Source organism: Lampetra planeri, chromosome 30, assembly GCF_965212315.1.
Source record: "Lampetra planeri chromosome 30, kcLamPlan1.2.h2, whole genome shotgun sequence".
Lineage (NCBI taxonomy): Eukaryota > Metazoa > Chordata > Hyperoartia > Petromyzontiformes > Petromyzontidae > Lampetra > Lampetra planeri.
In genome coordinates, this window is record NC_136136.1 from 4,520,116 (window position 1) to 4,542,507 (window position 22,392).

At 51.3% G+C, this 22,392-nt stretch overlaps 1 protein-coding gene and 1 long non-coding RNA gene across 3 annotated transcripts; one reads left to right on the forward strand and one right to left on the reverse strand.

The window, feature by feature from the left end:
- Positions 1-651: 651 nt before the first annotated feature.
- On the reverse strand, positions 652-21,735 carry LOC144728816 (SERTA domain-containing protein 2-like). Of its 2 annotated transcripts, none has more exons than XM_078608491.1 (2): positions 21,463-21,735; positions 652-7,191 (listed from the first exon to the last, which is right to left on the reverse strand). In XM_078608491.1, exon 2 carries the CDS (start codon positions 7,164-7,166, stop codon positions 6,117-6,119), a length of 1,050 nt encoding a protein of 349 aa, XP_078464617.1. In that variant the 5' UTR covers positions 7,167-7,191; positions 21,463-21,735; the 3' UTR covers positions 652-6,116. The 2 variants fall into 2 exon arrangements, with proteins under 2 accessions (XP_078464617.1, XP_078464616.1); XM_078608490.1 differs by having other exon boundaries at positions 21,255-21,596.
- On the forward strand, positions 7,869-10,813 carry LOC144728818 (uncharacterized). The gene is made up of 2 exons (XR_013587570.1): positions 7,869-8,263; positions 9,063-10,813. It is a non-coding gene; the product is annotated as an uncharacterized LOC144728818 (long non-coding RNA).
- Positions 21,736-22,392: the final 657 nt, after the last annotated feature.

Here is a 22,392-nt window from a genome sequence, read left to right on the forward strand (position 1 = left end):
CACTGCTGGATAAAGGCCTTCCTACGCAATCGTTCACGAGGATCAGATCGTTTGACCACATTTCAGCACGCTGGTTCAGTGTGATTTGGTAAAACTACCAACTTTTATTTTATCTGAGCTATGTAGTTATTTTTTTAGAAACGGTCTGGCTAAAAATGATAGCTCAACGAAGTGGCTTATCACGTAGAAATATACAGCAGCCAAATACTCTAAACGCATATTTCTAAACGTGGAGGGAAAATCCGGAGGACCCGGAGAAGAATCCACACGACCACGGGAAGAGAGACACGCAAACTGCAAATATACAGCAGCAGATGTCAGGGTGGGGATCGAACCCACGAACCTCCTGTATACCAGGCGAGGTAGTTAACATCTCCTAGCCACCGCGGCGCCGTGGTGATTGGGGAAGCCCAGGATCGGTTGAGACATCACTCGCCACTGATGCTTGCCGTGGCCAGGAGTCGAACTCGGTTTCACGGTGCGGTGTTGCTCACCACTGCACCACCTCACACAGTTGTTTATATGTCAATAGCCTCACGTCCGCATGGCTTCAGTAGTTCAGTCACGATGAACAATCACCAGCAGTTGCAATGTCATCATCCAACCCGACGTCATCACACTGGCGGACATAAAAACAAAGCGATGCAGCTGTAAGAGTATTTTTTTTATTGAACAGTTTATTACAACAAATTATATAAATAACGCACTGATTTAAAATAATTACTCGTAGCAAATGCATAGATTGACCGGTATATGTTTTCTTTTTTTTGTAATCTTAACTTACAATAGCAACATCTACAATTAAAACTGACATTCTTCCAAACGTCACCCCATCGAAAGCGTCACATTGCAACAATTCCACACGTTTGAACTACAGGGCCGCAGGGTACGCGTTGTTGGGGAAACGTGGCGGTGGCGATGGACGGGTTTGGTTGCCTGCAACACACATTTCAACTGTTTGCCTTGCGACCAAAGCGTTGCACATCAACCGCACCACGCAGTAACCCGCTGGGTCGCACGCACGCGCTTCCACCATCGCGGTGGTTGCAAGCAACGAGTCGCCGACAAACGAAGTCGCCCGGGGGGGGACAAGAGCTGGCTGCGATTCTTTCCCGGTTTCGAGGCTGCCGATTTGAAACTCGAGTCGCTGTCGGGAGCGACGTCAGAGCTCGGGGTGAAGTTACGTTTCAGTCTCACGACAGTTGTAATTGACGCTGCGCTACCGGAAGGAATCCATTCGGAAATCTCACCGAGCTATGTGACCACCACCACCACCACCCCCCACACACACCGTGTGTTCGATAACGGCCGCGCAAGAGATGTTTACAGAACTTATTCTGAAATACCCTTCCAAGTGGCAGCTTTTAAACCGAAAAGCAACATGGGGCGGAGCTTTCTTGCACACAATTTGCCAGGACATTGGTGTTTGTCGCGTGAAGGGCAAAATCAAGATTTTAAAATTTTGTGAAACCGCACAAATGTAACGTGATATTTGGAGACTGGGCCGAGACCATCTGGCTACACGTGAAGACCGCGTTTTAACGAAAAGCGGCCTAAGTCTAGATACTTAATCCAGTATCACAGTGGTGGCTGCTCCGCTCTCTGACCTCTGACCCAGAGTTCTATTCGGTTTGAGTTTAATTTTCTGCATAGTCGCAGGAGCGTGTGACCCAGCTTCATGCAGAACTCCTATCTGTGGTGATGTGGGGGACAAACATAGCAAATCTTGCGTCGTTATCCGCTTGGTTATCTGGGAAGTTACTACACCCATCTGTCGGGCAAAATTGCGAATAATCTCAAAATAATGGGGACTACTTCGCCGATTGGCTATCTGCGGAAACATTCGAGCGTAAGAATTACGGTGGAATTTCCCGATGAAGACCCGCGGATCATAGGAGTCGTAGGTAGTAGGGTCCAACGGATAAGGGGGGTTTTGTCTTCAATGAGAGATGTGTGGCAATTACAAAAATTAAAGTGGCCCACATTTTCAACGATCGTCCATGGACCACGGCGAAGGTTAGGACCGCAGGAGAACGCCAAAACTTTGCTCGTAATGATTTCTTTTGTACGATCGATAAAAGTGGTTAAAAAAAATAACAACCAATTCATTCGGAAAGGTTGTGTCACAAATCGCTTTTATTGAGCAAATAAAGAAATTGGTGCCGCTAAAGTTTCGTCGCCTTGGGCGGTCATGGCAAAGTGAAACGTTCGGTCTCGGCCCGTGAACTGTGGACGGTTCTTGGTTGTTGTTGTTGTTTTGCGAAAGGAAAGTTAAGTTGGAGGCACAGCCAGGAATTGTAAGGTGTTCGCATTGGTGTCTGGGAACCATTGCTCCTTCCGGTTTGTAACGTTATACGCGTGAAAGAGAAAATGCCGCAGAATTGGAAAACAGAGTCGAAAACGGATGCTTCAAGTCATCGATGGACATCGATTCTGAAGCTCCCGATGCACCCAATTAAAAAGGCGACGTTTGTCGATCACGACGCACGTAATGGAGGTCACGTGACTCTCCACCACCGGACGTTGAGACGACGATCGATTCTCGAATCGAATCGCGACCCCCGATTGACGACAGATCATCGAATTGTCTTGAATTGATCGTTACGGTCAACCAGCTGAGCCAAACATGAGATTATTACGAGAACACTGGATGGAGAATCTTGATGGCTTTTTCACTGTAAACGATATTCCCAGATACCGAATCCGGTAAATGCACGCATTTGGGATAAATTTGACAAGTGAATGTTCAAGATGCACCCCCTCCCCTATACTTCAAATCTGTGAAAAAGCGCTTTATGGCTCATGGGATTCCTCCAGGATAAATAAATGATTCTGATTCCTGGCTGTGCCCCCTAATAACAAGACAGCCTTTAAAGCAACAGCTCCCCCCCCCCCAAACCGAATTTCGAAACAGTGTGGATCCAGGGTTTTTTGCGTCCGAGTTAGCGACGTTTGCACTCCGGCACACCGCATCCACGACACACCATCCTGCGATGGCCCGTGGACACTGGTCGCGCGCCAACCAGAGGTCGCAACCGGGTACCCGATACCCGTACCCTACCCGATACCCGGCTACCCGTACCCGGCCGGGTACGGGTAGCCGTTTGCGGCCCTGGTGCGGCCGGGTACGGGTACGGGTAAGGAATCAAAACCCGTTTGCGACCTCTGGCGCCAACCTACTCCAGTCTACGGGCAACTCGGGGGTAAATACTCGGCGAGAAATCAAGTCCCGCGTGGAGCCCACTCCGATCGGACGACGACCAACGGCAGTTGGGGGGGGCCTGAATGCAGACAATGCCGTTTCGGCTTTCTCGTCAATGCGGCAAAGCTGCGATTGTAGTACGACAACTCGAGCGTTTTCCCGTAACCCCCCCCCCCCCCCGCCGAACGCGCACGAACCAGCGTCGTAACCCCTCTCGTTTTTACTCGGAAGCGAAGAAAGGTCTATCGCAAACCGAACTTACACGACATTGCTACGGCGCTGTAACAGGTCCTGCGTTATAGCCCCAGGGATTACAACAAGAATGGTGAACAGACTGGGGACTTGGAGAGGAGGGGGGGGAACTCGATGATGGGAGTTCGGGCGAAAGACGAGGGGGGAGGAAAAACAACGAGAAAAATTGAACGTGTTCTTAATTTCAAACAACAGTGCGCGGCGCGATCCTGTTTTCAGAGACATCGAACTGATCGTTTCAATAAATTACCAATAAGTTACACGGGCACAGACAAAACGTGGAGGGGGGGGGGTCGGGGGGGGGGGCCACAGCGCTCGACAAGACGCCACAAACACGAGGGAGGGAGGTTTGAGCGGTCGTCAGGGTTTCATTTCAGCCAGGTCCATCCGGGTTGGTGAGCCCGAAACATTTTTCCCCGCGCAAACCCGGCACACCACATCCAGTATACTGTTGATGCAGATCCCTCGCTGTGGGGCCGCGGCTACTAGTAGTCACGTGCCATCTCCTAGAATACGGTGATCCGGGGAATATATTCGGTGAGAACTTAAGCCCTAAGCGATGTAAGGATTCACCTGCCGAATTGTTACATTTGACACGGGGGTGGGGGGGGGGGAAGCAATCCACTTTCTTAACGCAGCTCTTTTAAATTGGCCTTCCCGGATTTAATGCCCCCTCCACCCCACCCCCTCTCCCCGTAGCACAAAGTTGGCCGAACATGGTCACAGTTGACGAGTGTTGCGGCCGCGGCTTTCCCTTGCAAACACTGAACAGAACGTTGGGCGGTGGTGACGTCGTCGTCACACGGAAGCTGCGAGCGACGCGAGCAAGGCCATCGCGTCTCCGTGAACTCGGCGGCGTTCCCTGGCGATGAGCGCAACGCAATTTGGATTCGTGCGGCGGTGGCTAAATGAGAAGGCATCTCCGTGATGCTGCGCAGGAAGAGTGGGGCTGTTGTACTTTCTGACGAGAGGCAGTCCTCAGTAATAGGCAGAGGAGAATAGGAAGACTTTTCTTTTTAGCCTGGACTTGAACAGCGGCAGGGGGGAGTCGACAGTACGGATGGCTGGGGGGGGGGCAAGGAGTTCCAGCCTCAGGGTGCAGCAGAGGAGAAGAGGTGACCTCTCGCTGAGCAAAGGGGATTCGACACAAAAGGCCTGTTTCTGGAGAGAAGAGTGCATAGAGTAAAATAAAAGGGGAGGGGAGGTAGGAGAGTGCGTGGAGGGGAGTAGTGATGAGGGGGGAGAGGTAGGAGAGTGCGTGGAGGGGAGTCGAGATGAGGGGGAGAGTTAGGAGAGTGTGTGGAGGGGAGTAGAGTGAGATGAGAGGGGATAATAGGCAGGGGTGAGTCCATGGAGAATCTTGAAGGGAGTGAGTGTGATTTTGAAAGTAATCCGTGATTGGATTGGGAGCTAGGGGCAGGATCAGATCATTGGGACGATGCATTACATTGCAATGCAAATTACCTGTGCAGATACACAGTGTATTTGGCATGCGCTGGGGCCAGTTTGCCATCGGAGGGCTTCATCCGCACAGAGTTCACGGCTTCACGATGACTCTTCCTTCGTGTGGGCCACACCACAGACACATAAATACAATATCTCTCTTAAAATAAAGCATGCATTCCAAATATAAAAGTCATCTTTAGAATATTTATATAGAAAAAGTATAGAATTCCTGTGCAAATTTTGTATAAAATGTACAATTAATTTCACACCAGCAATCATACCCACGAGCCTGCAATCGACTTTCAATTCTTACACGCCTCGCTCTTTCACCTAACTCCAGCAAAGACGTGGACTAGATTATACACATTTAAAATAATAATAATCATAAGATCGACACGTTCGCCCCGAGAATAAAAAAAAATCACCATCAAGAGTTCATTACTCTCCTTGGGCTCACATGTTCGTAATGTCTTAATGCTAACACGCACACACACCACAAGGTTTTGCTTATCGATTAAGATGTTAAAGGGGTGGGGGGAAATCATCTTCAGAAAACATTGAAACAGAGACACTGCAAAAAAGTTATGGCGAACGTACGACTCTGTGCTGCCAACTGCACGCCACAAACAACAAGTTTCAAAAGACGACAGAACGCCACAATAGTTCAATAAAAATGGAAGTACTGTTTTCCGTGTATTTAAGCAAACGTTGTCATTTTCTATTTTCCCACCCCCCCCCCCCCACGTGGGGGGAGGGAGACGGACCCACACGTTTGAACGTCCGAAGTTTACAAAAAGTATACTCGGTTTTTTTTTTGGGATAAAACATCTGTTTTGCTCGACAGTTTTGTCCTGTTTTGAGGAGCCAGTCTATTGCAGTTCATCTTGCTGTTAGGCACATCGGAAAATACGGATAACGCAACGTCCTGTGTAAATACCTGCAATGGAAAACCGTTATTTATTTCAGAATTATCTTTGCTTGATGTCGAAGTTTGTGCTTGATTTCAATAAATACTATAAATATAAAAAAAAAAATCCATTTCCAACATTCATGACCGAGTTGGCCAAGGCACAAAATCGGCCTTAATTTCGAAAAACGGGAGGAGTGAGGCAGTTCAGTTTAGTGTCATGTAAAGCGTGCATCTGCACGGTGCAGTCAAAACACAAAATAACGTTTAAGAAAACTTCAGGGGAGGCGGCGGGTCTTTCCGTCGTTATCACGACCCCACCAGAACCTCCATGATTTGATCGAGTTCGCTGAAGTCCGAGCTTCTGAGCGGCTGCGAGCCAACGCCGCCACCACCGACGCCGCCGCCGCCGCCGCAGGGCGACAAGTTCCTGAGCAGGTCTTCCGACAGCGAGCCCGGCGGCACCTTCCCGGGCGCCACCAGGAGGGACACGGAGAGGCCCGGCGGCCACGGGTCGGCCGCGTCCGCGTCGTCGTACATCGACGTGTCGATGTCCGCAAAGTGATCGTCCAGCTCAACCTCCAGGTCGGCGAGCAGGCGCGCCGCGGGGCCCACCGCGATCTCCAGCCCGCTGAACACTGAGTCCAGCTCGTGCCAGTCGCACCCGCCCGTCGCCGGCCAGCCCCGCGGGACGCCGCCGTTGCCGCCCACGCAGACGCCCGCCGCCGCCGGCCCCACGCCGACGGGACCTCCTCCGCCGCTCGTCCCCGAGCCGTCGCCGTCGCCGAACACGAGGTCCTTGAGCGCCGAGGTGAGCGCGCACGAGATGCTCTCGAGGCCGCCCTGCAGCAGCCGCTGCTCCACGGCGCCGAGCTTGGCGAGCCGCTCGTAGTCCGGGCCGCCCTCCGACCCGCCGTAGTCGTGGCAGACGGCGCAGCCCGGGGCGGGCGTCGGCTCGCGGTCGACGTCCCCGGGGCACGCGAACGCCGCGGCCATGGCAGCCGCCGCGGCCACGGCGGCCGCTGCGGCCGCGGCGCGTTCCTCCTCGCCGCACATCTCGGTCTGGATGCGCCGCACGGTGTTGGCGACGAGGACGGAGCGGCGCAGGCTGGGGTCGCGGAGGGCCTGCCCGGCGTGCATCTTGCGGAGCGACGCGTCGAGCACGCGCTGACGGCGCTGCGTGTAGCCCGGGCCGCCGCGGCGGCCGCCGTCGACGACGACGCCGCCGGCACCGCTGCTGGCGCCGCCGCCGCCCGGGCACAGCCGCTCGGCGGCGCCGGCGTCGCCGTCTTCGCCCCCGGCAACGCCCGGGAAGCCGTCCTCGTCGGCGCTCAGCTTCCGCTTCACTCCTTTACCCATGGTGACTTGCCGCAGGCCGCCGCAGCTGCAACGGAAACAGATTCGTGTTGGTTGGCCATTGTTTGTGTGTACGAGCGTGCGCGTGTGTTTTTATCGTATACCGTTCCGGCCTTCATTAGGTGCTTGCTAAGAGCACTTTCCCCAACAGCCTGTGTAGGCTATGCGGAGGATCTTTGTCTTTTGTTTCATTGAGATTGGCATATCAGCGTAGTTTCGTGGGACGGAGGATATATTCAGCGACGTCATAGAGCATCGCATCCTCCGTGTTTGATAACAGACCAGAGACTCCTCCAAGTTACGTTTATTTAGGGTGCAGACTTGGGGAGTTGGACTTTCGCGCACGTGCCCTGCTACGGCGCAAATGTTTCATCGCACGACGGACAAACCGATGATGTTTTTGGAATTCTCAGAGCTGGAATTTATCCCAATTAAGTGCACAACCGCATTTCACGGTTATATTTTGTGTGTGCGTGTGTGTGCAGCCATTGGCGATTTGGTCGAGGCGATCACCTCGCCGCGCTTGAGAGAACCCTGTTTTAATAACGAAGGCCGCAGAACACAAATTCGAACCCCGGGGTTCTCGGCCGTGCTGTGGCTCCGAGTCCCACTCCGTCCTCCTGAGCAAACCCAGCCACCCCTCGCACCTCGCGGCTTTTTGACGATTGAAATGAAGGCGACTCGCGTGCGCTCGGGACGCGGTGCAGTGCACACCACGTGGCATCACGAGGGCGAGCCACCTCGTAAACGCCCCGTAATGCATCTTAATAAACCCGCCTCGTACGCACGAAATAAAATTCAATAAATCAAGCCCGGCTCCCCCCTCCCCCTCCCCGTAAACACGCCTGGTGTTGGTGGCTTATTGCACGCGTCCCATCGATAGCGGGGAGGAGGAGGAGGGAGAGAAAAGAAAAAAATTAATTAAATAACTCGCTAAAGCTGTTTATGCAACGTGTCGAGCAGGCGGGGCCGAAAGGCGCTCGCGAGCGCAGGGCGGAGGAGGAGGAAGCGAGTTGCATCGCAGCCAACTGGCCGTCGTCCTGAGACCCGCCCCGCTGAGGCTTTGTCAAACGACAACCCTCGCTGTGTCTCAAGCTACGGTGAGAGCGCGGCCAAACCCAGGGGGGACCGGCGCGCGCAGATTAATGGCGATCTCGCTTCGAAAAAGACGCGGCGACGGACAGAGAGAGAGAGAGAAAGCGCCTCCGGTTAGCACGGTTGGCTACGTACGGTGCGCACGTAGAGAAGCGGACAGAGAGAGCACTGCAAGGAGATACCCGGTGAAGGAAACCGGGCGTGCCCCAACAGCCCAAAAGGTCGAGGCACGAGGAGATGAGGCATTCGTCCGCCCCCTTCCCCAGCGATTCTATGAATCGTCGCGATCCAGGGTCGCAATCCCATTTTTTTCCTTCTCATTTTCAACCATACTGTATTGTGTTTTTCGCATCGAGTTTTGTGTTCGCTCCACGAGCCTCAACGAAACGTCGGCAGATGCGATCATTTCTGCGGACGTATTTGCACGAATGGCGACTCCCCCCACCCCCCCCCCCCGTGATCGATTGATGTTCGTTCTATCGCGTGCGCGCGGCACGCCATCGTTAACACGGCCCGCCGAATAGCGCGTTGTGGGTTTAACTTGAACATCTACAGCGCGGGCGGCAGCAGCAGCCGCCGTCAATGCAATTCCATTCATTCCTCCCGACTGAGCGAACGTCGTCTGACATTGCCGCCACCTCGCCCGTGCCGCAGCCTCCGCGGAGTCGGCGACATCGCGATGGCTGCGCTGGCGTCGAGAGCCGCGTTCGTAACAGGCCGACCTTCTGGGCAATGTTTATTTATTTTGCGGAGCACATTGCTGCCATGACAATGTTGTTGTTTGTTGCTGTTGTTGCTGCGTAGCTCTTCGATCGCGACGCGGGCGTCCCGACGTCTCGCCCCACTTCAGAAGAGATTCGTGGGTTCGGTTCGTGGACGAGCTCCCGGCGCGCGGAGCGAAAAACGTCGGACGTCGTGCCGAACAATGCACGGCACGATCCGAAAAAACGCAGCCGTTAAAGCTAAGCAAGTCGCCGCTGGGGCGCCCGCTGTACTGCGAGATCGCCTACAACTCGTCGGTGTATGCTGGCCGATCCAGCCCTGGATATGACGCACACACCAAACTAACATTTCCCTTACTCTTAGTTCTTTCGGTAAAGTCACGTAGGTAAAAAAATAAAAAATATATATTTTTATTAATTTTAATTTCATTTTTTACCTACGTGACTTTACCGAAAGAACTAAGAGTATGAATCCTTGCAGTCATGAAAGCTTCAAATCTAGAATTAACATTTCCCTTCTTCAGGGCACGGGCAGAGGATGTACGCCCCGGTGCCGAGATGTTGCATGGTTCGCCTGGTATGCAGGAGGTCATGGGTTCAATCCCAAGCCTGACGCCTGTATATTTGGAGTGTGGGTGTCTCTCTCACTGCGTTCGCGTGGTTTTTTTTTTCTCCGGGTCCTCCAGTTTTTCCCTCCACATTTTAGAAATGTGCGTTCAGAGTATTTGGCTGCTGCTATCAATTTCCACGTGGTAATCCACTTCGTTGAACTATCATTTTGTGGCCAGGTCAATATATAGTTAAGTGGGCCAATCTGGTAAAATAGTTGAGTTTCTTTAGTATGTTTGTATCTTTAGCACCGTATGTAGCAAACCGTGCTAATTAATCAGGTGCGGGATCAGAGAGAAAAAGCAGCAGGAGGAGGAAGAAAGTATCGGGATCGTGACTTATCATCGAAGACGGTGCTTTGCAACACGGCGGAGCGTTGCGATCACTGCGCGGCGAGGAGCTAGGGCCGACGGGCAGCGCGGGGGGTGAGGGGGGGGTCACGATGGGCCCCGTGATCGATGGCCGTGCCGCGGGGGTTGCTGCAGCGATCGTGGCGGACGGCGTTATTACCAGCGAGCGTGCGGTTGACGCTACTGTATCGGGTTTATGGGTTGGCCGAGTTTTTCATTTGGCCGTAAACCCCCTAATGTGTAATACGCCCCCCCCCCTCCAACCAACCGCTCCCCCCCCAACCACCCAGCTCCTTGCCTCCCCCCCTTCCGATCCCAAGATCCAGTGCGCACCGCAAGACGCGGTTGTTTTAATGCTTTCCCGTTAAAACAATTTCCCACAAAAAACGAGACGGACTTTAGCGATCCACGCAACCGCGCACCTGCGCTCCCCATCGCAGCAGCAGCAGCAAGAGCAGCAGCAGGAGCAGCAGCAGCAGCACCGGAAAAAAAAACGCAGCCCCTGGCGCGCGGCGAAATGCGCAACGGGCGATGCGCCTCCTCCCCGTGACGGATGCGCGCGCAGAACGGAGTTGCAGCCCACGTTGAGTGGTGGGCTATCGACTTACGGGGATGGGGGTAGGTGGGGGGGGGGGCAAGCCGGGCAGATTGGCCCAAGTCATATTTCAGGAATTCATTACTCAGGACGACGGGTTTCACACCGTTTGCGATATTACACGCGTGAGCCGTGCCCGTTAGCGAAGAGCCTCTCTCTCAGCAGGTACCCCCCCCTCCTCCACTCCTCCCTTCTGTGCAAAATAACAACAAATACACCCGGCATTGCCTCTCCAGAGAAATGAATGAAGTGCGTTAATTAAATACGGTAGGGAAAATGCCTTGTGCGTCTTTTAAAATATATAAATTTCAGTGACGCGACAGAAATGCAAGAGGCGGTGCTGGAATCATTTGCTCCATGCTCAACAGCTGATGATGCGAAGGGGCGGGGTGGTGGTGCAATACGACCAAATCAACAAAACATTTAATCAGTAAAAGAGTGAAATCGGCTAAATGTTTAAAAAGATGTTTGTCAAACACGAATTGAGACGAGCTATTTTTTTTTGGGGCCAAGTTAAAAGATAACAAAAATTCCATTCACCCGCTGCTTTGGATGCGACACCACCTTCCGTTCTGATTCCATCCCCGCTGAAAGGCTCTATCATCGGCCAATATCAATCCACCGCTGGATGGAGGCCTCCCCAAGCCTGTTTTTGTGCGTGGGTGTGTGTGTGCAAGTTACATCGCCGTCTCTCTGGCGGTCCGACGATGCAACCATCCACTCGGCACGCATATCAGCACGAACTGATACCATCATCATGACTCTCCCCCCTTTTAGCTTCAAAACAAATTTCACAAAAACAGGACGCAGACTGCAGCTTGCACAAAAACAGAGCTGCTTTCAGTCGCCCCTGGATGATGGGACCCACACGCAATAAATAACTCATTGCACACACAAAGACACCCCGTGTAGCCTGCACAGGCTGTTGGGGCATGTGCTATTCATAAGCCCCTAACAATGGCTGGATGCAACACCAAAAGGGGTGTTGCATCCAGCACCACTCCGGGCCACCTTTGTCTCTCCCCCCCCAGTACCGATGGTTACACATCGCACCAGGTACTAATTTAAGGCTGCTCGGACAAAGACACACAGACTCTCACACACAAACGGCACGAAGACAAAGACCGCCCGCTATAGCCTCAACAGACTGTTGGCTCAAGCGCTGTTCGCAAACGCCTATGAATGTCGTCACGACACACACGGGTCACCAGCACCACGCCCGGCCGCCTTTGTCTCCCCAGTGGCGATGTTTACGCACCACGCCAAGGTACTCATTTTAGGCCGAGTCGACCTAGGGGAAGCCCAGGGCCGGTTCAGATAATCGTCACTGGTGTTGGCCATGAGCGGGAATCGAACTCGAGTCGCCGGGTTCGTAGCGCAGCTGGCCACTGTGCTACCGCTCCCCACAGACAAAGGTTCCCTGTATAGCCTTAACAGGCTCTAGGGGCAAGTGCTGTTAGCGAGCACATACACACACACATAGGCGCTGCTGCACCAACCCAACCCCCACTGGTCATCGATTGCCTTTACAGCAGGGCTTGCGTTTTTAAATAAATATCGGGCGCTAATTCCTCAATCCCACTGGCGCATTTTGTGATGAATCAGTGCCGCATACACGATCGCGTAAAGCGTTGTTTTAATTGAGGATAATGAAGAGATGATGACCGATGGGCCTTCATCCAGCAGTGGATTGCTCATGGCTGTTGATGGGTGTTTGCGGCGCGGGTTAGCACTGCAGTCGTGGTGCTTTTTTGACGCCTCCACGCGCCCATCGACCACCCCTCTCGCGGTCCGACGATGTAACCGATCCACCGAGCCGATTTCACGACTCCATCTCCGTTGTGCGCGTCCTTTGGCCGCCACTCCACTTCGATAGAGACGTGCCCCTTACCGAACACCACAAGTCAACGGGGATGTCCCCAAAAATCTGCCAATGTCCCCTATCATCCACGTGGTTCCTCTTTCTGAATCTCCTGGGAACACCTCTCTCCGGACGCTTCCGTGTGTGCACTTTTCACCTTGTTTCCACTTAAACACCGTGACTGGCCTATTCACGTGCAAGGAGGCGTTGTTGACGAAGACTGGCAATGGAATGGCAGCCGAAAGGATGGAGAGATAACATCCCTGAGAGCAGCACTACCGTTGAGATGCTGACCCAGTCGCAAAATGACAGTACAATGAATTCACAAATGCATATGTGCGGAGCTCTGATGGTTAACTCTTTTGTGTCTGTGTGTGATGCGTTTTCGCTGGGTACTCCAGTAAAAAAAAACATTCGTAGAATTTGGCCAAACATCTCTCCTGGAAAAGTCTTGCGTTTCAGTGGCTTTGCTGTATTAAGGAGCGATGTAAATGCATGTGCAGGGCCGATACGGGCTGTGGCACAGTAGCTCTGTGCTCTTCATGCAGCAGTCGATAGACCCTGGCTCATGATGCGGTGACATCACCACGAGTAAAGCTTCACCGGGTCACAGGATCACCATTTCAGGAGGGACACCGGCCGAGGAGATGGAGTGATGAGACCAGCCCGTGTGAAGGTCCCTAAGGTGGGTTATTATACCACAGGCACATGGCAACGACAGCCTTGAGGCGACGTTCATCCAGCAGTGGATTGATGTTTCGTGTTTGGAGTGCAGGTTAGCACCGTCAGTGCTGGGAGCTTTTTAATCCAACATTTTGCCCCTTGATCAATCGATCCTGATGGCGGTACCCCGGGGTTCCAAATACAAAACGGCCGAGACAACTAAATATTTGATCTCTGGGACACTATTTTTTTCCCCAGGGGTTGTACTTAACTCGGCGACTGGGGTAACCAATCAATCCGAAATCGGTGCCACACTCCGCGATGTAGAAACGCAGCGAGGGCGATTGCGCCGAAACCCTGAACGTTTGTACTTAACCATACTGGTGGTGCATCGTGTACAGCTCGTCCAGATGAGTCGATGGCCGCATCGCCCACCATCAACAGAGACTAAAGATGACTGCATCGCGGACATTATGCGAGAGCCGGGGTGCTGCCATGAGGTTTAAATGCCGCGTTACCACTTTGCACAGCAACGCGGGGCAGTTTCTCGCAGAACGGCGCAGACGAGGCGAGGAAGAGGTGGTGGTGGTGAGCGCTTTCGTGGCTCGCGGCCTCCACTCATCGCCGCGAGCGACGAACAACCACCACCCCCCCCCCTGCTCACGTGTCCCGTGGGCCATACTTCACCCCCTGGGTCTCCCTCGCCACTGCCAGGCGAGGCTATTTTCTGTCCCCAAGCGAGGACAGGCCGTACCCAGCGCGACACCCACCACGTGCCCCACCACGCACAAAGCGGGAGTCGTCGAAAACAGCGTGGGGTGGGGTGGGTGGGAAGGGAAGGAGAGGGGAGAGATGGGGAGGGAAGGGGAGGGATGCCGAGACGTGGATAGGGGTGGGGTGGTGAGTCGAGGAAGGGCGGTGGTGGTGAGTTTAGGGTGGTGGCGGTAGGCAGCGGGAAGGTTTAAGTAGTGAGTTGTAGGTCGTGAGTTGTAGGTAGTGAGTTAAGGGTGGATGGAGGCAGTGAGGGAGGGTGTTGGTAGTGAGATAATGGTGTGGGTGGTGAGTTAAGGGAGGGTGGGGGTGGTGCGGGAGGGGGTGATGGGTAAAGGAAGGAGGTGGTGAGAAGAGGGTGAGTTGGTGAGTGATGGGGTGGTGAGTAGAGGGGTGGTGAGTGGAGGGGTGGTGAGTGATGGGGTGGTGAGTGACGGGGTGGTGAGTGACGGGGTGGTGAGTGGAGGGGTGGTGAGTGGAGGGGTGGTGAGTGATGGGGTGGTGAGTGATGGGGTGGTGAGTGGAGGGGTGGTGAGTGATGGGGTGGTGAGTGGAGGGGTGGTGAGTGGGGGGTGGTGAGTGGAGGGGTGGTGAGTGGAGGGGTGGTGAGTGGAGGGGTGGGGAGTGATGGGGTGGTGAGTGATGGGGTGGTGAGTGATGGGGTGGTGAGTGGAGGGGTGGTGAGTGGAGGGGTGGTGAGTGATGGGGTGGTGAGTGATGGGGTGGTGAGTGGAGGGGTGGGGAGTGGAGGGGTGGTGAGTGATGGGGTGGTGAGCGGAGGGGTGGTGAGTGACGGGGTGGTGAGTGACGGGGTGGTGAGTGACGGGGTGGTGAGTGGAGGGGTGGTGAGTGATGGGGTGGTGAGTGATGGGGTGGTGAGTGGAGGGGTGGTGAGTGACGGGGTGGTGAGTGGAGGGGTGGTGAGTGATGGGGTGGTGAGTGATGGGGTGGTGAGTGGAGGGGTGGTGAGTGATGGGGTGGTGAGTGGAGGGGTGGTGAGTGGGGGGTGGTGAGTGGAGGGGTGGTGAGTGGAGGGGTGGGGAGTGGAGGGGTGGTGAGTGATGGGGTGGTGAGCAGAGGGGTGGTGAGTGATGGGGTGGTGAGTGGAGGGGTGGTGAGTGGAGGGGTGGTGAGTGGAGGGGTGGGGAGTGATGGGGTGGTGAGTGATGGGGTGGTGAGTGGAGGGGTGGTGAGGGTAGCGTTGCCTCCACGTGTTGTGCGCGTGAACATTCTGCGGGTGAGAACGATTCACCGGAAGATTCGGGGCTGAGATTCGACTCAGAACTCGATTATTCTCTCCCCACTCACTCATGATTTGTAACACTTCTCGATTATTATTTTCCCTTTCTCGCGTCTCGTTTTCTCGATGTGCAACATTCGCATATCATATGCATACGTCGACAAAAACCCACACACAAACACACACGTGCACACGCGATTCTATGCATCTCCCGCGAATGCCAACTCTTAAGAGTCAGATTCATCCAGGCGCTCTTACAGCCCTAACGTTTAAGTTGACGGCTAAGCTGATAATTATAGGTGCTCGCTAACAAACAAAAAAGCCTGACTAAAACGGGAAATACGTCTGCCCGTGTGTAACGGAGAAGTGTCATCATTCTATAACGCAACCGACTGCAGAGATTTGGCCTACATACTTCACGTACAAAACTTGCATAACAGTAAATTGTGAAGGAATTCGATCGAAAACCCAAACCAATCAAGAGAAAGATATTCGATTATCTAGTAAAAAATATCTAAAATTACTTTCTAAAGTTTAACTGGAAATTTCGTAATCCACCTGGGCCAATCTGGTATTCATGTGAATGCTTGCGCAATTGTGGAATGTTAACATTTAATGTTTAAATCTTGTCGAAAGATACAACTCTAAACGGTTGTCTCCTTCCTATAGCTTCTGACAAAAAAATGGATCGAACAGAGCCTAACCCTGCTGATGAGGACCTAAAAAGTAGAAACCAGTTCAGGGTCTCGCCTGCTTAAACAGACGTCGTTATGAAACTATGGTCCAGAAAATTCATGGGACTAAATTTTTTTTTAGAATGCAGTGACCGACTTTTGCCTGCCCAGAGTTTCTTGCCATTTCTTACATAAAACGAATTTTTTTCGTGGCAAGCCAGAGGCCATCTCGCCTACGATACAGTATTCTAGCTTGTTTGGCGAATTGAGAGATGTTTAGTGATACCCCATGGGTTCAGAGATGGGATTGAACATCTGAGTAATACCCTGGCTATAACCAACAGGGCTAATGACTGTCTCACGACCATCAACACCACCACCACAATTATGATCACATGCCCCAGCCATCACTTCACTATTATTACCAACAGAGCCACCGCCATCATCAGCTCATCATAACCACCACCACTACCAAAACCACCACCACCACAGCCACTACCACCACCACCACCACCGAAATCATCAACATCACTACCGTCACCACAAAATCACCAAGCCAACCATCAACTAACCAGCAACAAACCACCATCAACTACCCACCCCCATCCATGCCATTCCGGGAAAGCGGCGTCACTCAGACTCGCCACGCTGCGCAAGACAAAATGCGGAATGGAGCAAACGGAGTTGAGACAAAATAACGCACGGCGTTCATTTGCCCTGTGCGGTATTTTAAATATTACGATGTTTATTGAATCAAAGACGACAAACTGAGTCTGGTGTCGTGTTTTAAAAGGTGACTGCGGCGTTTCTTTGTGTCTCTCTTGTTTTTGTTTGTAAATGCCGTCACGACGGTTAAACGTGAGAAAAAGCACATAAAGATGGGATCAAACAAGACACTTGGGTTATCCTGAGAATAAGGCGGCTAAACAATAAAATAAACCGTCAAAATAAAAACACTTCGCGAATACCATCGACGGAAAAGGAAAAAAAATTAATAAGTGGAATGCAGCAAAATGCGAGAGAGAAATACATCTTCTGACTCCGGTCCACTTGGTGGGTGATTCCAGTTGCCGGATCTTGCGAGCCGCCACGTTACGTAAAGCGCCATCGCGGTTCCCACTGCGCGTCACGTACACAGCCGAAACGTCTCGCCTCCTCCTCTTATTTTACCGACTTATCTTGGCGACACTGCATCGGCGCAATTAACAACAACAGCAAAACTCAACATTCGACAACAGCACTTTTGCGTGGCCTTAACACGGACACGAAGGCGACGCGTGGGGGAAATGGCCACATTCTCACGATACAACCATAGGAGTCCGATGATTGCATTTAAAATATAAATTGATTAATAACAGTATTGAAATTGAGGTATGAACGGTTGCCGATGAGCGCACTAGTTGTTTTTAATTACCGTATGTACCCGACTAGCGACGCACCTGAAAGTAAGACGCATGTCCCCAAATCGTCTTGGGGGTATTTAAACAAAATGTGTGGTGGGGCTTTAATGGGGAGAATACGGTACCGTGCATGCCAGAAGATGAGTCTGAACACGCTGCTGCTGCTGCTTAAAGATGGGCAAGAAGATGTCTTCCGGAAGAATAATTATGAACGAGATAAGATTTATTCAGAGAGATAATGCGTAAGAACTGTGTCTCCTGGCGTATTACTTTGCATTTATTACATTATCCACGACGACGACTATTGTCTCGGGGAAGATCGTGCGTAATAAAGATGAAAACATCTTGGAAATTATGTATTCTCAAACTTGCAAACACTTTTAATAATATAATTCATGACTACGAATAATCGGCCACGTTCGATTGATTCCCGGCTACGGCTAGCATCAGTGGCGTGTGATATCAGAACCGGACTCAGAGCTCCACCCCCACCCTTCTACTCACACTGACCGGCGTGGTGAAGTTAAGATCAATCAAACTCAATGACCGACACGCCGTGGAGCCATTCATCCAGCAGTGGATTGCCATCAATCCCGCTCAACGATTCCATGCTCACAATTCGATTGAAGAAACGACTTAATTGTTTTAATCGATCTAGATTGGTTTTAATCAACAGTTCAGCCAACACGCCGGTTAATGTGAAATGCAACATAAGTGTACACAAATCGCAAATATTCCAACTATTGTTACACCATTCCATCGTTGTTGAGGAATCGAGTCTACCAGTGTCGTCTCATCCATATTGTGTTCAACCACCACATAGCAACAACACAACACTGACTCAGCCACTCCACCACCTACCTACTGACTCACCCGCTCACCATTTACTGCCGCTCACTTCTTTTCTGCTCCTTACCTCTCCTGCTACACTTTGGAATTCCCCTCCTCCCATCGTCTCCATCCCCACGTTTTTAAGAGCCTCGCTAAATTTGAGAAACGCGTTCACTCTTATCTCCATGGATACAATTTTGACGCTGTTTATTGCTGGTCGCTTGGCGTTTTTTTTTTTTGGGTCGGGGGGCTGGGTTCAGCTGCTGTAGATTTCCACATGATATGCCACTTAATTGGGCTATCATTTGTGGCCAGGTCGCTTCTGAAAAAGAGATATATAGAGCCTAGTGGGCCTTACCTGGTACAATAAAAATGACAAAATAAAAGCCCCATAATACTGTATAACTCAAGTTTACTTTAAGAATGTATCCAACAACGGATTCGATTTTTAAGTTGAAAGTAGTTTTTGTGTGTGTGTGTAACCAGGTGAGAACTCAAGAGACTAGGGTTAGTCTCTATATTGGCTTGACTCACCCGGGTCACCAAATGATAAAAAAAATAAACCACAAATAATGTTTCTATATGGCAGACTGCCTCAACAAGCATGCAATGATTCCAAATCCACGTGGATTTAATCGATTCGATTCAATCCACGTTAAAATTACAGGAAATGCAGTATATGGTAATTGTATATAATCGATACTCCCATGTACGGATTCACCATATACATAACGTAAAAGTTGGAATCTAATTAAATCGATTACTTGATCGGCAGTCCCACCCTCTTATTTGAGCGCATGTCGAATTTATGTGGCCACACAATTTAACTCAACTAAGCAAATCAAAATGTTGACTTTCAGGACAGCCGATACACACGTTAACGATTCCAACCATCGATGGGCAGTGGAAATTCAATGTCTCGATTAATTGACTTCAAAAATAAAACTAAGGTGAAACTCTTAGGTTTTTTCGGTAAAGTCACGTAGGTAAAACAATCAATAAAATAAAATAAATGAAAACTAAACGTATTTTATTAATTTTATTGATTGTTTTACCTACGTGACTTTACCGAAAAAAACAAAAAGTATGAATCCTTGCCGTCACGAAAGCTTCAAATCTAAAACAAAGATTGTTGAGAATGCTAGCGCCTCTAGTGGCTGTGTGGGTCACGTACATGAGTTTGTCTCACGATCCATCGGTTTGTTAAGACCTTATGAATCGTTAGCCCACGACTTGACCACCTTCTGGCATATACGCTCAACACATCCCGTCAATAACTGTGGCCTTAATAAGGAAAACATACAATAGGCAACGTTTCGGGCAACAGCTTCTTCTTCATAGGAGATCAAGAGGGGCCAGAGAGATACGGAGTGGGATTATAAGAGTTGGAAACCGCACTCTGTAAACCATGGAGATTCACCTCCCTCGTCACATGAGGAAGTCACGATTCGATTTAACAATCGACTTTTAGTGCCAATTTCGCCGTCTCACCTGCATTAAGTCTATTTTCTGTCTCGTTTGTCCAGTTTTGTTTCGCTCCCTTAACTGAAATGTAACATCTGCTTAGAACTTCGTAAATCGATGTTAGATTTCTCACGAGCACAATTCTGTGCGTGTATCGTGAGCACAGACATCTAATGTATTCGACTAATCAACCAATAATAATATAATTTCACGTCGAAATCGCCTCCCTACGACACTCGCGGTGACTTCACGTCTGTGAAAGAGACCCACATAAATCGATCCGATTCGTTAATCGATACTTTAACATCGCGAATGCAGCGCCTCCAGTGGCTGAAAGGGGCATCACGTGAAGCCATTTACGTGCGACCAACACAACGGCCATATAGATGGCGATGCACGAGATTCGAAAACACTAATCTCAACTCACCACATCGATAAAAAAAATCGATTAACCGATGGATTTTTGCTCCACCTACTCACGGGGACTTGTTGATACGCGGCGATTTCACGGTGGGCGGTACAGCAACGGCGGTGGATTCAACGCACGCCATTCTAACTTGGATCCTTGCACCCATCTGTGCGGAGGTTTTCCGAGTGTCGTGTGTGCGAAGCCACAGTCTCACGAACAATGTCATTCAAGGCCAAACATCCCCAACCAATGCACCAGGTCCCTCCTGAGCAGATGGGTGTTGAGACTCAGCGAGGCTACCCCGGGTTAATAAAGGGACCATTGCTGCTGCGCATTACTTTTGAAAGCTTGTTTATCTCCGAGGATACGTTGACATTGTACAACACACTACCTAGCTACCCTCGTCACCACCCTTCAAAGGGGCTGTGAATGATTATTATTATTCATGCAATGGATTAGAACGCTAAGCACAAGTCGATGTTTCAATGCGAGACATTTCGTCTCTCGTAATTGAAGTGGATCAGCAGCAGTATGTTGTCGTAGGTGTCCCTTTAAGAGAGGAGCAATTGGGGATAGTGGGAATACACAAGCAGATTGTCACGTTTGTAACTTTTTTTTAAACATCGCCCGTTAAAACACATACACAATTAATTGTATAATAATCAGCCGTGATCTGTCCATTGCACGATTAATTCATTCCAGTGGCCGCTATACCATCCATTCTCACTCCTTGCACTTGAACAACCGATTCCCATCGTTACACTCCAACGCGTTCAAAGAGTTACGCAAACGTGTTGTCGTTTAACGATTAATCGATTGAAGATCAATTCTCTGGCTCACGCTCCTTAGTGCAGAATCGTGCCCGAGAAATCGATTTAAAAAACCACGTTATTACGACACGCCAATGATTTGCGAGTGCGCATCAGCTAGGCGAATGGGTCGAACAGAAACTGTGCACACGGGACAAAGCAATAAGAGATTCAACATGACACATTACAAACGAGACGGGACGTGGGGGGGAAGACGAAAAAACACGAGACACAAACACCCGATCCATTTCTGAATCCGACCACGACTCCAGGAATCGTGACAGTTCATTCAAAAGTCTTTCAACATTCGCGAAACAACCCTCATTTTGTCAATCGTGTTGGGGTTTATTTGACCATACTTCACCACGCTGGTCAGTGCGAGTTCGAAAAAAGAGGAGGGGGGGGGGGCAGGAGAGGCACAGAAGTACAGTACAACCAGGGTATCCTCAATTGAACCAATGCCCAAACACTCAAGTCTCATGAAACCCATCACGAACATATCCCACTTTAAGCACAATCTCTGTCTTGATATTTTGTTGTTCAAAGTGGCCACTTTGCTCTGTGTGTGGGGGGATTTAAATGCCCACACTCCACTCACCTCGTGTGACGACCAAACTCCGGACTTTGTCTTCTTGGTTTTATTTCTTTTTCAACTAAAAAAAAAGCCCCAAGCACCACGCAAATCTTTTTCACCCTCCCCACCGGTTAAAATAAAAACTCAAAACAAGAATCAACTTTACATACGTGTACAAGAAAAATATCTTGTTTTGTTTGAGAGGTCAAGGGGGGGGTTGAAATTAACTTACAAATACTCTCCCGATCACTTTGCCCTAAGCCACCACTGCCACCACCACCAACACGACCGCGTCGTCGTTGTCTGAAAGGGCTTCTCCCACGGCCACCCGGGGCACGCGAAGCCACGAAACTGCTGGGTGGGGGTGGGTGGGGGGGAACTTGTGAAGTCATTCCTTTGATTGGCAGCCCCAGTGCTGACGTCTCCCCCGTAGCCAGGGGCAACCGCGTTAATTATTCCTCTCCCGTCGCTGCCATTGGTCAGGGGGCTGTTTCGTTTGCGAGGCTCCGCCCACATTCCCTCCCCCTCCCCCCCACCACCGCCGCCGCCGCCACCGATGCCGCCACTCCCCGAGTCGGCCACTCGGCGGAGCGAGCCGAGAGCGGGCGGGGGAGTGGAGCCGGGATGGAGGAAGGCGTGGGGGTGGTGGTGGTGGATGAGGGTGGGAGACCCGTGCCGCCATACACGTGGGGTGGGGGGGATGGAGGGAGGGAGGGAGCCGCACTGTATATCATGCTCATGCTTCTGCTGCTGTTCGCTAACAACAACTGCGCTCACGGCGTAGGCTGAGTTTCATGGAAGCACCCCCCCCCCCAATGCCATCGCCACACGCTGGCAGAAAAGAACAAACAAACATTAAAAAATGTATCACGATCATCGGTTCAGGGTTGTTATGGTCGTCGTTCGTGATATTCGCGTCGATTGTTGACTGCCGGTACGAGCCTGGGATACTTTTCGTCGTGTACTGATCGATTGATCCGCCATCGACAGCTTTTGATTATGGCTGCTGCCGCTACTGCTGTTGTTGTTCCGTGATGGTCTTGACAATTCTCGAGCTCCTCTTCCCCCAGCGGCATGGCCCAAACGAGGTAACATCCTCCGCGATAACGCAGCGATACGGCGGTCGTAGTGGTACTACAAGTCTTATGGTGGAATTGGGGGC